The sequence below is a fragment of the Poromitra crassiceps genome (genome assembly GCF_964638095.1).
Source record: "Poromitra crassiceps genome assembly, chromosome: 19".
In the NCBI taxonomy this organism is placed as follows: domain Eukaryota; kingdom Metazoa; phylum Chordata; class Actinopteri; order Beryciformes; family Melamphaidae; genus Poromitra; species Poromitra crassiceps.
This window is the reverse complement of record NC_139646.1, coordinates 21,106,956-21,125,339: the sequence shown is the minus strand read 5'-3', so window position 1 is coordinate 21,125,339 and position 18,384 is coordinate 21,106,956. Positions and strand designations below refer to the sequence as shown.

Here is an 18,384-nt window from a genome sequence, read left to right as displayed (position 1 = left end):
CATTCACTATTTCATCACTATATTTACACACAATTCACTATTTCACCACTATATTTACACACAATTCACTATTTCGTCACTATATTTACACACAATTCACTATTTCATCACTATATTTACACACAATTCACTATTTCATCACTATATTTACACACATTCACTATTTCATCACTATATTTACACACATTCACTATTTCATCACTATATTTACACACATTCACTATTTCACCACTACATTTACACACATTCACTATTCCATCGCTATATTTACACACATTCACTATTTCAGCACTATATTTACACACACTCACTATTTCACCACTATATTTACACACATTCACTATTTCAGCACTATATTTACACCACTATATTTACACACATTCACTATTTCATCACTATATTTACACACATTCACTATTTCACCACTATATTTACACACATTCACTATTCCATCACTATATTTATACACATTCACTATTTCATCGCTATATTTACACACATTCACTATTTCACCACTATATTTACACACATTCACTATTTCATCACTATATTTACACACATTCACTATTTCACCACTATATTTACACACATTCACTATTTCATCACTATATTTATACACATTCACTATTTCCTCACTACATTTACACACATTCACTATTTCATCACTATATTTACACACATTCACTATTTCATCATCACTATATTTACACACATTCACTATTGCTAATATTATGTTCTCTGAAGGCCTTCTCAGCCACTTTGAAAACTATATTAAACCTTTTCTATGTCCTTATATCCTTAGTTGCCATAATGCTCGCACGCACACACACGTGCACACACACAGGTACACACACGCACGCGCGCACACACACACACACACACACACACACACATACACAAACAGACACACACACACAATCCTCTCATACAGTATTCCAGATTTTGCCTCCTCTTGTAAGTTCTGTACATCGCACTATAATAACTCCCCCAGTGGACAACTCCATTTTCCTTTCCCCTTGTGACGGTGTCATCACTCTTTTTTCTGCTTCTTCTTTGCCCCGCTGTTTTTCACCACACTCACATTTTTATTTACTTTCCATTTTCTTTCCAACTCTGAGTTTGGTGAGCTCTCTAGTGTGTGTTTGTGTGCGTGCGTGTGTGTGTGTGTGTGTGCATGTGGCGTGTGTGTGTGTGTGGGTGGGTGTGCGTGTGGCGTGTGTGTGTGTCTGTGCGTGTGCCGTGTGTGTGTGTGGGTGTGCTTGTGTGTCTTACCTAGGGCTGGGTATCGGTATTCGACTAAAATAACCCAGTATCAAGTAGTATCAAAAATTCTCCATTCAAACGATACCTGCATTCGATCCTTTTTGTACACACTACAGATCTAGAAAATAATGACTATTTGTATGGTTTTGCTCGCAGCCAATCACTGCAAGCGTTCTTCGATTTAAAGGAGAATTCCAGTTTTTTACACCCTGGACCTTATTTCCAGCTTTAAATATGATGTTTAAGTCGCCCTGACAACTTCAGTTTGATTACAGTAGCATCAGCAGAAACAATCATCAGTTTGAACTGCGACCTGAAACCGAGGAAAACCGAGCATGTGAAATGCCTGTATTTATGTCTTGTAAATAGCTTATTTGCCGACACACAGCGGGGTCATATGCTTATTATATCAGAAAGAGAACGAGGTGAGAGCGATCTGAAGTTATTCCATACGGGCAGCCATTGAATTCAAATGAATCATCTATATTCTCTAAAACAGATAAATATCATCAGTGTATATCAAGCTAAGCTACATAACAGCTAACTACAGTGAGTGAACTCTGCAAGTCACCCAGATGTACCGTACTTCTTTTCGTCGTCGTCGTCTTTTTCTTCTTCTTCTTCTACTTCTTGGTTTTACAGTGGAACAGAAGAAGAAGAGGAAGAAAATAAGTACATCCGGGTGACTTGCAGGGTTCATTGTAGTTAGCTGTTATGTAGCTTAGCTTGATATACACTGAAGATATTTATCATCAACGATACCCAGGAGTAGTCTTACCTTTGTACCTGTATGTGAGTGAGTGAGTGAGTGAGTGAGTGAGTGTGTGTGTGTGTGAGTGTGTGTGTGTGTGTGTGTGTGTGTGTGTGTGTGTGTGTGTGTGTGTGTGTGTGTGTGCGTGTGTGTGTGCGCGCGCTCGAGTGTGCGTCTGCCCCCCCACCCACCTGTGTACTGTATGATCTCGGGGGTGTGTCCTGCTCACCCTGTCTGTGTGGTCCATCTGCAGCCTAATGGAGGTGGGCAGAGCAAAATGCCGGGCTCCTTCCTGCTGCCCCCGCCACCCCCGGTGGCGCGCCCTGTGCCCCTCCCCATGCCCGACTCTAAACCCATCTGCACGTCCAGTGACGGCGGACTCAGCTCACCCGCATCTCCGTGTAAGTCACCCCCCCACTCCCACTCGCCTCCACAAACCCCCCCAACCTCCCCGCAGACTGAGGCCGGTCTAAAGTCACCAAACTAGGCTCCCGTAGGTTGGTTAGCTATTAGCTTGCAGCTAATGTCTCCTTCGTCTCCAAGAAAAACCAAACTGGGTCTCCTAGGCTAGTACAGCTGTAGCCATTATACAAGTTCCACTTTGTGCATGCAGAGCTTATAAGCATACGTAAGTACAGGTTGGGGACTTCTACAATGGCCACCACTGTCGTCTTCCATAGTTTGGCCCTTAGCTGATCGTTCCAGTCCTCTCAGCCCCAACCACTCAGCAGCCCCAGGAGCCTGACTCCACTGTACTGTACCAGCGTGAGACACTTCTGTGGGGGCAGAATACCACGCCTTTGCCAGACCAGAGATCCTCTTTCAACCTCTTTTCTCTCTCTCTCACTCTGGAGTCCACTCTCCCTTTCTCTCTCTTCATTTATCTGCATCCTTCCTCGGCCTCGGCCCTCCACCCTCTCTCTCTCTCTCTCTCTCTCTCTCTCCTTCCCCAATCTCTTTCTATGCTCTCTCTCTTTCTCTCTCTGGTGTTGGGTTTCCTGCTAGCACCACAGGAGGCAGTGTAGTCTCTGTCCCTTCTTTTTGATGTGTTTTGTAGTTTGGGGGGAGCGGCCCTGTGCGCACTGCCTCTGTAGCCGCGAGCCTTTGATCAGCTCAGCCTCTGCATGTCTGTCTATGACAGCGGCAACACAATCTACCCCCTTCTCTCCTTTCTGTTTTTGCTTTCTTCTTTTCTTGAGTTGATATACTCTCATATCCTCCTTTCTTTCTTTCTTTCTTTCTTTCTTTCTTTCTTTCTTTCTTTCTTTCTTTTTAAGGGAACAAAATTAGGGCAGTTGGCGTGGACTCCAAAAAAAAAAAAAACATCATGCCCCACTTTACCCACCCGATCCCCTCGCCACTCTCACACAAATCTCACAACAATTAAAAATTGAGAACAACAACAACAAAAACAAAAAAACACGGAAGTCACAAATGTAACAACAACAACAACAACCAGCCGATATCTGTGAACATGAGCGATACAAACGAATCAAAGCTGTCTTAATGAGCGCTGCACTGGGGGGGAGCGGGAGAGACGAGTGTGATTGGGGAGCGCTGAGGCTTTGGTTGGTTGCACCCAGGCGGGTGCAGAGTGAGAGTCGGGCCATGGGAGAGGCACACGGAGACGGGGCACGGGACGGAGCGACCCTTTTTATTTTGACTTCTTCCTCCTCGTCCTGTCCTGTCAACCTTTCCTCCCCTCCCCCCTTCCAACTCTCTTCTCAGTTTAACAACTGTCACCATATTATTTACTTATTTATTTATATGAAACATCTATATAAATAAATATACTTCCCTCCCCCGTCTCTCTTTCTCACTCCGGTCAATGTCTTCACTGTATTTTTTTTTCCTATCCCAAATCCCCACTTCTAATTTTGTCTCTGATTCTCAAGATAATGTAATTTACAGTCATGGAAACATACACCTACTGTATGCATATGGTACTACACTCTCACCCTCACTCATGCACTATCAACTTCCAGTCCTGTCACTGTCACCCCCACACCCCCATCCCCTCAACCTCACTCAGCCATGCACAGCAACAGCTCTACTCAGAAGCCATGTTGGAGTCCAGTGAGCACAACTGCCCTAAATTTGATCCTGTGGCATCACTGAACGCTGCCACACCGTAGAGCCACATCTAAACGGATGATAGATGGATACAGTTCCTCCATCGGTCAGCCTAGTTTTATGTGCATAGTGAATCCCCAGTGCGTTTTTTTTTTTTTTTTTTTTTTTTTTTTATGATTACAGTGGCTACTTACCGAGGTCGGGGGCTGCTGAGGAGCGTCTGGGACTAACAGCAGAGCCGGATTTGAGGGAAACGGCCTCTCCCACGTTAGCTCGTTAGCTCTAATTATGACATGCTGTAAAGCCCCATGTCAACCGGAGTTGCATATCAATTAAGCGGCCCACAACATGAAGGAATCAGCCATGCCTTCAATAGGACATCGGTATCCCCTGACCCTGTGACTGTCTTTCCCTGACAGTTGATTTGACGGTGTCATGTAGTCATAGCATTCCTAAACACTTACTGAGTGTTAATATAATAGTGAAATACAGATGATAGTGCTCTGTGTGTATGTGTGTGTGTATGTGCATGTACACACTTGTCTCTCTCTCGTTTATAGCATACTCCACGCCAGGCTCCACAGCTCCCAACCGGTTTGTCGGCATCGGAGCACGGGACAACTTTCTGAATATCCCCCAGCAGACTCAGGTACCCCCATCACCTCTCTGCTTCACCCACCCTCCATCCACCCATCCATCCATCCATCTCTCCCTCCCTCCACCACCTGTCTGTTTATCTCCACCCATCCATGCCTCCTCCTCCTCCACCTGTCTGTTTATCTCCTGCCCCTCATCATCACACGCTGGGGGAGTGTCTCTGCATGTGAAAAATCATATTGCCTCCTGGCCTCTGCAGCATAGACTGTAACCAACTCACTGAAAAACACAGACACAGAGACCCAAACGAGTCCCTTAATATCCGACAATGCAGGGGGGAATCCCAGTGCCAATGAGACAAAAAGACAGACAGACGCACGCTTCTCAATAATGTAGGCCCAATAAAATTCATTAAAAGCTTTGCACTTACACAGCAGATTACCGCTGCTCTAGTCATCAGCCTATCGGAACACAGCAGATTACCCCTGCTCTACTCCGCAGCCTATCAGAACACTTTTAGCTTGTTGAAGCAACAGATACCCACCAATGATAAGGAAGAATCAGCAGGGTTAGATATAGTGGATTATTTATTGACAGAATGATTTTAATCTGACATTTCAACGTCCGGTCAAGCCAGGCCCGGACAATGCGTCTGAAAACCGGACAGTCCGGTCGAAAAGCGGGCATATGGCAAACCAAATTGATGTTAGCTAGCTCTGTAGCCAGTTTGGTTTGCTAGCTAAACTAATGATGCAGGGTACTTTAACGCTTATGTTAAACCTCTTGAACTTCTTTATATAGACTGGCGTGTTATTTTATTTTATTGATCCAGGAAGGTCCCATTGAGACACAAGATCTCTTCTTCCAGGGAGTCCTGGCAAAGAAGACAGCAAGGCAGTTTCACATGAAGCAAAGATTTGACATGCTGCTGTATACATACATGACACAAAGACATGCTGCTGTATACATACATGACACAAACATTACACATTATACATACATGACACAAAGACATGCTGCTGTACACATACATGACACAAACATTACACATTATACATACATGACACAAAGACATGCTGCTGTATACATACATGACACAAACATTACACATTATACATACATGACACAAAGACATGCTGCTGTATACATACATGACACAAACATTACACATTATACATACATGACACAAAGACATGCTGCTGTATACATACATGACACAAACATTACACATTATACATACATGACACAAAGACATGCTGCTGTATACATACATGACACAAACATTACACATTATACATACATGACACAAAGACATGCTGCTGTATACATACATGACACAAACATTACACATTATACATACATGACACAAAGACATGCTGCTGTATACATACATGACACAAACATTACACATTATACATACATGACACAAAGACATGCTGCTGTATACATACATGACACAAACATTACACATTATACATACATGACACAAAGACATGCTGCTGTATACATACATGACACAAAGACATGCTGCTGTATAGAGTGGGAGATAGTACCAATGATGGTAAGGGACAAAAGTTCAGCGGGTCAATATTCGCGACACGTGCCTTTTCGTGGGTGAGGGGAACTGTGGGGAATAGCGTGATCCTCTGGCGCGGTACGTCCTGCCGGTGAAACTCCTCGTTGTCAGGTAAAAAGAAGTCTGTGCACATGTATCGGAGGAAGCATGTGCTAGTCTACAACTCTCCCAAGATCGGTGGAGCAACAACTGGGACAGCAGGGGGGATTGGTCAAGTACAATTGGGGAGAAAATAGGTGAAAAAAGCAGGGGGGGAACAGTAGTAACAATAGCAACTGTAGTAGTAGTAGTAGTAGTAGTCAGAACAGTGGAACTAGGTTTGCATGACAGCTAATTATTTTCTGTCTGTGCTGTGCTACCAGGACGACTAATACTGCTACTGACACTGCTAGCTAGTAACAACGGCTCAGCAGTCCAGGACTGAGTTAGCATGATTATTAACTATTAGTTTTCTATCTATGCTACTGGGACCACTGATACTGCTGAGGTGTGTGTGTGTGTGTGTGTGTGTGTGTGTGTGTGTGTGTGTGTGTGTGTGTGTGTGTGTGTGTGTGTGTGTGTGTGCCGATTTTTCATTAAGAGAAAGCACTGCTGGTATATACTGTTGCAATTTATTGTAAAGTATTGTGTCTATTTCACATTTTTAGTATTTGTTTACTTTTCAAAGTATTTTGACAACCCTAGTTTAAAGTAACAAGTTTGTTTTTCGCGTGTCATTCAGCGTGAAGGCCGTGATACAGAGATATTATGAGACACTGGATATTGTATCTGGATTGACAACTGAGCTACAATCATATACAGTAGTGACCCAGCCAACATATTTATGTTTGATAGACAAAATGAAAGTTGAGACAACGTTGTTTTAATCATCCCTAACTGCTGCCTAATAAGGAATAGCATCGTAGCCTATAAGGAGTAAATGTTGTACACAGATATTCACAACTGTTTGCAAAGTGGCTCATCTACAATGACTCAAAAAGTTGCCCATCTATAAAGACTCAGAATGTTGCCCGGCATCAAGGCCTTTATTTGGGTATTGGTTTACAGTGTCTGGACCACAGTCGTTTCCCCACAGTGGATGTAAGCCATGCCTGTTTGTTTGAGCTCCAGCAGTATTGATGTATCTGGGCTAGGCCTCACAGTGTGTATTAGAGCAGTGTGTGAGGCCAGTAGTAAGACTACATTGTGGTTTCAGTCTTGGCTGTGCTCTGCCACTGGGCCTCCTCCATCACCAACACAACTTTTCTCATTAGGGGCTAACCGCACCTGCCTGCAGCCAACTCAACTCTCCTCTCCTCTCCTGTCCTCTCCTCTCCTCTCCTCTCTTCTCTTCTCCTCTCTTCTCTTCTCCTCTCCTCTTCTCTCCTCTCTTCTCCTCTCCTCTCTTCTCCTCTCTTCTCTTCTCTCCTCTCCTCTCTTCTCCTCTTCTCTCCTCTCTTCTCTTCTCCTCTCCTCTAATCTCTTCTCCTCTCCTCTCCTCTCTTCTCCTCTCCTGTCCTCTTCTCTCCTCTCCTCTATTCTCCTCTCCTCTCTTCTCTTCTCCTCTCCTCTCTTCTCCTCTCCTCTCTTCTCCCCTCCTCCCCTCTCCTCTTCTCCTCTTCTCTCTTCTCCTCTCCTCGTCTCTCCTCTCTTCTCCTCTCCTCCCCTCTCCTCGTCTCTCCTCTCCTCTCCTCTCCTGTCCTCCCCACACATGGAAGCAATCTGCATTCCTCCTCTGCACTGCTCTGCTCTGCTAGGCTGCTCGCTCCCCCCATCCGTCAGCAAGCTCTCTCTCTCTTCCTCCCTCTTTCCCTCTCCCCCTGCTGCTCCCTCTCGTATTCAAGCCCCCCACCTGCACCACTCTCCCACAGATGTAGCCCTGGCACCGACGGGACATCCAAACACCATCCAAATGTGTGCGATTGCACACATTTTGCACACACACACACACACACACACACACACACACACACACACACACACACACACACACACACACACACACACACACTTCAACTTGGTACCAAAGCTCTTGCCCCTCATTTTCTCCCCTAAAAAAATAATTGGTTTTTACAACAGCTTGCATCTGTTCAAAACGTGTATTATCTCCTGCTATTGATTATTGAGCATTATTGAAAAATAGCCACCTTGCTGCTGACCTGACAGCGTATCTATAGCGAGAACCTGGCTGTCGTTATCAAGTGCTCCCGGTGAGCTGAGCCTAGTAGGTCAGTAACAGCCCCGGCCCGAGTGAGTAACAGAGGTCTCTGCCTAGCCTGCTGTTCTCTGGCATATGGAGAGGTTCAGTCTATGGCCCTGCCAGCCTGCCTCACCGCCTGCTAGCCAGCTAGCCAAGACACAGGGAGAGAGAGAGAGAGAGACACTGGCAGGCCGAGGAGGAGAGAGAAAAGCTGGTCTGAGGAGCTCTCTGCTGGTTCCACCTAGGCCATGCAGGCAGCCAGGAAGAGCGAGCGAGCGAGCTGGGGAACGTGTGTGAAAAAGTAGCAGGGAGCGAGAGAAAGGGAGGGAAAAAAGAGAGAGGGAGTTAGTGGAAGCTCGCTGCACTCCACAGTCACGTCCCGGCTGTCTGGTTGCCCGCAGCAACCAGACATGATGTCATAGGCAGTTGAACTTGGACTTGAAGGGGGGTAAGAGAGGGAGGGGGGTCACTTTCCACTGCCAAGGATTACATTGGGAGAACTGGGGAGAGAGAGAGAGAGAGAGAGAGAGAGAGAGAGAAGGGGGGTTAGGGGAAGTCAGAGCCAGGAGGAGGAGTTATTTGCAAACAGCAAAGAATCATGGGTAGGAACGAGGGAGGTAGAGTGGCGGAGGATAGAAGGGACGATGAGAGGAGGAGAGGGGTAAAAGTTTCTCTGGGATTTGCTAGAATTCAGAGACAACAGAGTTAGCTGTTAAAGACAACAGAGAGTTAGCTGTAACAGACAACAGAGAGTTAGCTGTTACATACAACCGAGTTAGCTGTTACAGACAACCGAGAGTTAGTAGCTGTTACAGACAACAGAGAGTTAGCTGTTACAGACAACCGAGAGTTAGCTGTTACAACCGAGTAAGCCGTTACAGACAACAGAGAGTTAGTTGTTACAGACAGGGCAGAATGGAGAGACAACCGAGAGTTAGCTGTTAAAGACAACAGAGAGTTAGCTGTTACAGACAACAGAGAGTTAGCTGTTACAGACAACAGAGAGTTAGCTGTTACAGACAACGGAGAGTTAGCTGTTACAGACAACAGAGAGTTAGCTGTTAAAGACAACAGAGAGTTAGCTGTTAAAGACAACAGATAGTTAGCTGTTACAGACAACAGGGAGTTAGCTATTAAAGACAAGAGTTAGCTGTTACAGACAACAGAGAGTTAGCTATTAAAGACAACAGAGAGTTAGCTGTTACAGACAACAGATAGTTAGCTGTTACAGACAACAGAGAGTTAGCTATTAAAGACAAGAGTTAGCTGTTACAGACAACAGAGAGTTAGCTATTAAAGACAAGAGTTAGCTGTTACAGACAACAGAGAGTTAGCTGTTAAAGACAACAGAGAGTTAGCTGTTACAGACAACCGAGAGTCAGTTGTTACAGACAACAGAGAGTTAGCTGTTACAGACAACAGAGTTAGCTGTTACAGACAACAGAGAGTTAGCTGTTACAGACAACCGAGAGTTAGCTGTTACAACCGAGTAAGCCGTTACAGACAACAGAGAGTTAGTTGTTACAGACAGGGCAGAATGGAGAGACAACCGAGAGTTAGCTGTTAAAGACAACAGAGAGTTAGCTGTTACAGACAACAGAGAGTTAGCTGTTACAGACAACAGAGAGTTAGCTGTTACAGACAACGGAGAGTTAGCTGTTACAGACAACAGAGAGTTAGCTGTTAAAGACAACAGAGAGTTAGCTGTTAAAGACAACAGATAGTTAGCTGTTACAGACAACAGGGAGTTAGCTATTAAAGACAAGAGTTAGCTGTTACAGACAACAGAGAGTTAGCTATTAAAGACAACAGAGAGTTAGCTGTTACAGACAACAGATAGTTAGCTGTTACAGACAACAGAGAGTTAGCTATTAAAGACAAGAGTTAGCTGTTACAGACAACAGAGAGTTAGCTATTAAAGACAAGAGTTAGCTGTTACAGACAACAGAGAGTTAGCTGTTAAAGACAACAGAGAGTTAGCTGTTACAGACAACCGAGAGTCAGTTGTTACAGACAACAGAGAGTTAGCTGTTACAGACAACAGAGTTAGCTGTTACAGACAACAGAGAGTTAGCTGTTAGAGACAACAGAGTTAGCTGTTACAGACAACAGATAGTTAGCTGTTACAGACAACAGAGTGTTGGCTGTTAAAGACAACAGAGAGTTAGCTGTTACAGACAACAGAGAGTTAGCTGCTACAGACAACAGATAGTTAGCTGTTACAGACAACAGAGAGTTAGCTGTTACAGACAACAGAGAGTTAGCTGTTACAGACAACAGAGAGTTAGCTGTTAAAGACAACAGAGAGTTAGCTGTTACAGACAACAGAGAGTTAGCTGTAACAGACAACAGAGAGTTAGCTGTTACAGACAACAGAGAGTTAGCTGTTACAGACAACAGAGAGTTAGCTGTTACAGACAACAGAGAGTTAGCTGTTACAGACAACAGAGAGTTAGCTGTTACAGACAACAGAGAGTTAGCTGTTACAGACAACAGAGAGTTAGCTGTTACAGACAACAGAGAGTTAGCTGTTACAGACAACAGAGAGTTAGCTGTTACAGACAACAGAGAGTTAGCTGTTACAGACAACAGAGAGTTAGCTGTTACAGACAACAGAGAGTTAGCTGTTAACAGACAACAGAGAGTTAGCTGTTACAGACAACAGAGAGTTAGCTGTTACAGACAACAGAGAGTTAGCTGTTACAGACAACAGAGAGTTAGCTGTTACAGACAACAGAGAGTTAGCTGTTACAGACGGGGCAATTGGCTGCACTTGTCTGTGGAATGTCAGTGAGGGCCAGGGCAGCCCGGGCCTGTGCCAAGCCCTCCACTCTGCCCTCTTATCAAACCCAGAAAGCTGAGCCCTCAGTGGCTTCACAGTGTAGCCTGAGACCACTCTGCCCACAGACCACAGGCATATTAGGAGGATCGCCTTACATGTAAACTAGTAGCGCATGACGGAGCAGTTATATAGTCTCCTGTTTGCTTACTGGAGAGCCACTCAGAGCGATAGGGAAACTGCCATCCCACTGTTATGTGCCGCTTTAAAATAACACAAGCGTGTTTTTAATGAGCAGAAAGCTGGAGTCAGCCCTCTTAAAACAGCAAGCGCTAAAGTTGAGGTAGTAACTTTGCCGGCGCTGTGTGGGACAGCTGAGCTCAGCAAGTCATGGAACAAGAGAAAGCAAGTCATAGATGGCCACCTAGTGGCTGTATTGTGCGGTTGTCTCCAGCGAGAGGAAATAATATGATGCTTCAAAATCCACTGGGTGTTCTATATTCATACTCATCTCTATCACCTCTACTTCTCTCATGCTTACCAATAAGAAAGTCATGTGTGTCAATTTGTTTTTTCCACTTTTATTTCTTTATTTTACATGCTGCAACCAAATTTAAGACAAATTGGAAGCAAACTGAAAAGCAAATTAGTTGATGTTTAAAGATGAAAGCGTATTAATGTTCCTCTCTTTTCTTTTTGTCTTCCCACAGTCCTGGTTCCTCTGACAAGGCCTCTGAATCAACAGCTCAAATTGTGTCATGAAAATTGGAAACGGAAAGCAAACACACACACACACACACACACACACCACCGCTGATTTAAGAACAGACTGCTGACACTAAAAAGGTCTCCTCTCCATCGCCGATGCTATTCAAACTACTACGACTACAGAACCCCCGAGCCCGCCCCCCTCCCCCCCCCCCCCCCCCCCAAGAGGACTACGACTACAGAACCCCCCGAGCCCATCCCGCCCCAAGAGGACTCCCGATTCAACACCCCCCACCCCCCCCCCTTTACGCCGGAGGCTTCAATGAGATCGAGTGGACAGGCTCAGAACGCAAAAGGACGAAGAGCAGGAAGAGGAAGAGGAGGAACTGTCTCGCAAACACACCACGCAATGTCAGAAGGCAAAGCATTACACGGCAACCTGACAAATGACCAATTATACATTTGTTGTTTTTATTACTATTTTTTTATTATTATTATTATTTTCTCCACAATGAAACTCCATGCATTGGCTGGGAGATCCAAGTACACAAAAAGAAACGAGAAACGGTAATGGTAGAGTCGGATGTGTTAAAAGGAAATCACCCAAATCGCACGCTCTCACATCTGTGTATTTCTCCAAGCACTTGTCCAACAGGTGCACGGTCCCTGCCCCCCCGCCCCCACCACCACCCACACCCTGCCCCGCCCTCTCACCTGTAGCACAGTGATAGCCAGGGGGGGGCCAGCCCTCATGCGCGTGTCCGTCACCACACTCTACTGCTTGATTCGCTCAGCCCTGAACCTACTTCATTTTCTGATTGGCCAATCACGGTGACACCATCGGATGGTGTGACATATGCACTAAGTGGCTGGTCTTTGTTTACCTGTCAAAAAAGTTATCAGGGGCGTCGTGCTGCGAGAGAGAAGCGATTAGCCAATGAGCCGAGGCGACAGTCAATAACACTAACAGTAACTATGTGCTCTTTCGTCCCCTCACCTATGCACTATTGATTTTATTTTAATAAGGGATGAACAGCATTGCACATCGATGGTCAGACAAGAGCGAGTGAGAGAAGTGAGTCAGGGCTGGCTGGCACTACAGGGACACGCGCGCCGCGGCTGTGCTAACATTCAATTCTAGCCCCCCGACACTCGCAGCGCACACAAACACACATACACACGCACACGCTTGAATACACACAGACCATCCTCTCCGAGATACGTCTGCCACACGATCACTCATATTATCATCTTGTTATTACTCATAGGCATGGAATTTAATTTACAGTAATGCACGCAACGCATCCGCATCATATTAGCTTTCATTTTGTTTGTTAGGTGTTTTCTCTTGCAAAATTTATTTTGTTGGTTTTGGTTTTGGTTTTGTCTCACTCGGATTCTTTGGTGTTTCAGCCTTGTCCTGCATGACATAATAACACTTTTTCATTAGTTTGCAGTAACAAGTATCACGCTCAGATTTCATCTAACGTAACAACAAGAACGGCAGTCTCTGAAATCTCTCACAAACGACAGCACAGTAACAGCAAGTTCATCACGTACATCCCTTGCATTGCTTCATCCTGTACCCCATAGTCCAGTCACAGAAGAACCCAGAGGAATACACACACACACACACACACTTCACTTGCACCACAGCAGCATATTTAAAAACAAAAGAAAGCACACTAACACCACCAACACACCCTGATATAAAGTCATAATAAAGGGAAGCCTTTATATTTGGTTCTCCAAACTGCCTTTGTTAATGGTTTTTCATTCACTTGAGATTTGTCATTTTAATTTGAGATACAATTTTTTCTATGTAAATGTTCTCATGAAAATTGTTATTCGTATTATTTTCATCGCGACACAATTCAACAACAACAACAACAACAACGACAACAAAAAAGCCGACCTCACAAAATAACTGGACTGCCTAGCTGTTGGTTCTATTTTGCAGGGATAGTAAACAGGGCTGAGACGCTGCGCTCAGCCTCTCTAGTAACATGAGCTCTATGTACTAAAACCATATATCAAGACTATAACAATCTATGAAAGTGCCTCTGTATTCCCTTCATGCAATTAGTAATAAACTTGACTTCAGGTTCTGTTCCCACATATAAGCTAAAGCTACAGGGAATGGTAGCGTCGCTGCGTGTGGAAACCATTGGCCTAGGACAGATCTTTATAGAGGACTGCAAACCTTTTTTTTGTAAAGAGAGAGAGAGATCTTATACATAGTATATATTTATGATATATGCTCCTTTTTAACTTTTACTAAATGAGCTGGTTGGCAGTCTAGTTATTTTCTGAACTCTCACCTCCCCCCCTCCCCCGTCCCCGTCCCCGCCCCATCTCAGTAACATCACCTCACTGTTACCAGTACGATTCAACGACACACATGCCAACAACGCAATCCACAGCGCAGCATTCTAATACCTAGATGAACATGTCAAAAATCGACAGTAGATTTGAAGAAAAAAAAAAGTGTTTGTTTTTTGATGGAAAGTATTATTATTGAAAAAAATATGTGTCGATTGAGCCACGTGCAATGCATTGGGTAGATCATTGTGTTTGTCTGTTAGAGATTTTTAAGAAAGCTAAGAGAAAAGAGAAAAAAAAACTATTTGTTTCAAGTCCATAAGCTCCGGGACTCTAAACCAGGGGGCCATGAAAAATCCTAGTCTTTGTAAGTTGGGGGTTATTTGTTTTTATTTCCTTTGTCTCTTTTTTAATGTTTTATGTGTAATCATTTGTTTATAAAAATGTGGGAGGGCTGAAGGAAAAAAAAAATCTACACAACGTCAAAAAATATCCTATATCACAAGATGAAAACTGGTGCTTTTACACTATAAAGTACATTCAAAGCTATTATAAATGAATGGTAATGAAAACAATAACAGACCATTTAGGAAACAGCATTATTCCTCTCTGTATTTGTATTCTTCTTCTATTTGTATCGAGTGGGGGGGAGGGGTTCCTGTTCCTTAAGGTTGTGACACAAAAGGCATTTTGGTTCAATCTTTAGAAAAAAAAAAATGGAAAAAAAAAAAGACAAAAGACAAAACCTATACTGTCGAGCCCACAAAACCCATCTCAATTCAGATGCTGCCTAAAAAAATCACCAGCAAGAGACAACCCTCCCAATTGAAATTCCCCCATTCATTGTTTTCATTTTATTTCATCCATTGGCATGAAACACACAACAAGGTCCCCCCCCCAAAGTGTACCTCGGGAGACGCTTCATATCCAGAGATATTTTTTTATACGTTTCTGGAAACCCGGAGCTGAAAAGAAACACCGAAAACAAGTAGCTTAGCATCAGGCAAAAATATAAGGACCCCGGTCTGATCAAACCATGACAGCAAAGATGAGCCTCTCCCCTGAACCCCCCCCCCCCCCCACTCCGACCCCCCTCCCTGCCCCTCCTCTGTAAATGACTCTTGAGTAGTGCTTGTGCTGTAGTGTATAGTTTTCCCAGCAGTTAAAAGGTTGTCCCTTAAAAGTGCCTTTTGTTCACAGACTCCATTTTGTAATCCAGATCGCTCCCCTCTCTCCTTTCGAAGTGGCTCGAGGTAGCAGGTCGCCCCTGGGTGCCGTAAGGAGGGCCGAAAGGTCGCCCCCCCCCCATTCAGCGCTTAGGGCCAACTTTCTTCCTCGGGCCCTCGAGAAAATAATCCCCTCCATTGTACCTCCCCTATATCCTCTCTTCCTTTTCAAAGCCGTATATATATAGTACAAAAGGAAACTGGTGTGAATTAGTTCTTTACTTTTTATTGATAAATGATGAAAAAAAAATGAAAAGGCAAAAAAACTTGTTCTCGTTCAGCTCTTGCTTTCTTCTTCCCCTCTGTCTCCTCTGTCTGTTTTCTCTCTTAGACACTGGAGTAGTCTGTAACTGTGTGTCCGTCGCCCTCTCTCTCTCTCTCTCGCTCTCTTTCTCTCTCTCTCCTCTCTCTTCGCCCTCTCCGCTGTTGGAAGGGTTAAAAAAAATATTTGCAGAAAAACTTTTGTCTGAGCAGAATGCAGTTAGCTCACATGTTATTCTTGTCTGTATGCTTCACATTGTATTACCATACCCATCTCTTCAGCTTCTCCATTCAACAGCTAATTGTAAGTGAACAAATTACGCTGACGGGCTTTTTTCCGGGGGTGTCCACGGGCGGGTTAAAGAAGGGACGACAGGGGCTCCAGGGGTTCGGGTCGAGGAGGTTGTGGGACAGGGAGGGCTGGACAAAATGCTTTGGGACGTTGGAATAGGGCTGCTTCGACAGGGTAAGAGTTTGCTCTTTCTGTTTTACCTATTTATTTTGGGTTTTGTTTTGTTTTCTTCTTTTTGTTTTTGTTTCCTTTTTCATTTGGGTTTCCTTTTTAATATTTTTGCTATCAGGGTATGCTGTCATTGAGGCTCTCTTCGAGGAAAGCCTTGGACTGTAAATGAAAAGCTACAAGCACCTTATAACCGGATTTTGTCCCGCATGAGGCTGAGTTTTTTTTTTTTTTTTTTTTTTTTTTTTTGCGTTCCCCAGACCCATATCCATTCAAGTCAATCTTTTAAACTGAAGTATTATTGTAATGTTGGGTTTTCTACCCTCAGCAGTATTAGCCATTGACAACACACACCAACTGATAGGGAGAAAAAAAGGCCAGCAGGAACCTGATCTCAGACTCTGGAGGGTTCAGGGAAGTCCTCCCAGTTTTGCCCCCGTTATCGCTCACCTCATGCTGGGCTATCCGCGTCTCTGTTCTGATGTTTATTTGGTTCTTTTTCCCTCCTTGCGTGTGTATGGTTACCATGGTTACTGGTGTAATAGGCAGCGCCCTTAGGCCCCCCTGACTCCCAGCTCTCCAGCGCCCTCTGTCTGTGCCCTCAGTGCAGCACCCCACGTCTTTGTGAGAACACCCCCAGAGCTCTAGGTGAAATGCATGTGTTAATTACAGTTTCTTTTCCATAAGAAGAAAAACAGTTTGAGAAGAGCAGCACCTGATTGAATAAAAAGGATGTTCTTGACTGTACCACCTTGCCGGCCTCCTTTCTGATGAACAAGAGGCACTTCAGCTGCCTGGTTTCCCGCCAGAATAACCACTTGTGCAAATGAGGTCATTAATTGGCTAATGAATGCATTAATTATTAAATATTTCTATGGGTTTATTTGATAGGATCGCCATTAGCTAATGTTTTTTACTACATGCATTAGCAATTCCAAGTGGAAGGGAATTCTAACTTTCCATGACTCTTGCCTTCAATACTCTTTGGTTGTATTTCACAGTGTAGGATTCATAACACACTAATTCATGCACTGTATGATGTGTACACTGAACTATTTAGCTAAAAGATGATATGATGAAATGACCAGTGGTATTATGAAGTGTCTTACCTGAGTGAAAGCTATGGCGTTGCAGGTCTGTTTAGCAGCGTCCTTCAGGCTAACAGGCAGAGACGTGCTCATCTTCCCATGCTCTCCTTGGTCCATGGCCCTCTGCCACATGTGCAGGCCTTGCCTCTTCTTCAGGTCCAGCCCGGGGCGGGGGGGGTTCAGGGCGTAGGTGGTGCATCGGGCTCACGGGGGCCGCCGGTCGCCTCTTGAGACAGGAAGGCAGGCAAGGCTGATCTGGAGCTGAGGGAGGGGGCCACTCTGGAGGCTGGAGGCCCACTGCCAGAGGACTCAACATCAAAATCGACCTTTGACCTTTTCAGAATGGTATAGTGAGGGAATGTTAAAAAAGACAAAGCTGAAGAAAGCCATACTTTGACACAGATGGAGATAGTTGAAAAAGATCAAATTTACAAAAAAGAAAAATAAATTCAGTGTGGATGATTCAAAAACGTAAACGACAATATCCTATCCGTTTATTCTCACCAGCCAGCCCTGTGATGACCCATCATATCACCATGATGATTAGACTGGTTTGGGCTCTGTGACCTGTGACCTGATCACACTAAACAAAGCCACCACTAAAAGTTATGATGCAGCAAAAGAGAGGTAAATGACCCACACACGGGTGGGGTATACTCTGTCAGTGGCACCAGCTTTTCCTTGAGGGGTAATTTAAAGGAGGGTAATTTATTTTAGCTACAATTTCATAAGTAACACTGACTATTTTGGTCATGGGTTTTATACACTTTCTGTAATAAAACATCTAAAAGCATCAATCTTATTATCATATGGGGGACCATTGGACAAAATCCTATCAAATGGGGCTCCGTGGTCTAATTTTTGTCCGTTTAGGGGTCCTTCATGTGAAAACAATTTGAGGACCACTGGCCTCTATCATGGATGAAGTGTCCAGGATCATTATGTTTTGTCCACAAGAGGGCACCGTTTACCAAACATTTACCTCCTGCTGCCCTCCAATCACATCTTCAGCCACAGATAGGCTACTAAACAGCTATGAGGCATTTTTTGTTGCTTCTTTCTTTTTTACTAAATCTATAACATACGAATTCATCCTTCCTT

The 18,384-nt window shown here is 44.3% G+C and overlaps 1 protein-coding gene across 7 annotated transcripts in view; it reads left to right on the top strand.

Annotated features, from left to right (window-relative positions):
* The window catches only part of LOC310794159 (nuclear factor 1 X-type-like), a gene marked incomplete at its 5' end in the record, with an annotated part of 160,529 nt that extends 144,731 nt beyond the window's left edge, over window positions 1–15,798 (top strand). For 4 of the 7 annotated variants that reach the window (XM_083656073.1, XM_083656071.1, XM_083656072.1 and 1 more), the window contains 3 exons: window positions 2,268–2,415; window positions 4,648–4,736; window positions 11,929–15,798. In XM_083656073.1, coding sequence (XP_083512199.1) covers window positions 2,268–2,415; window positions 4,648–4,736; window positions 11,929–11,943 — 252 coding nt within the window. In that variant the 3' untranslated portion in view covers window positions 11,944–15,798. The remainder of the gene's footprint in view (window positions 1–2,267; window positions 2,416–4,647; window positions 4,737–11,928) is intronic. The other 3 variants (XM_083656076.1, XM_083656074.1, XM_083656075.1) reach the window with 2 other exon arrangements.
* Window positions 15,799–18,384: the final 2,586 nt, after the last annotated feature.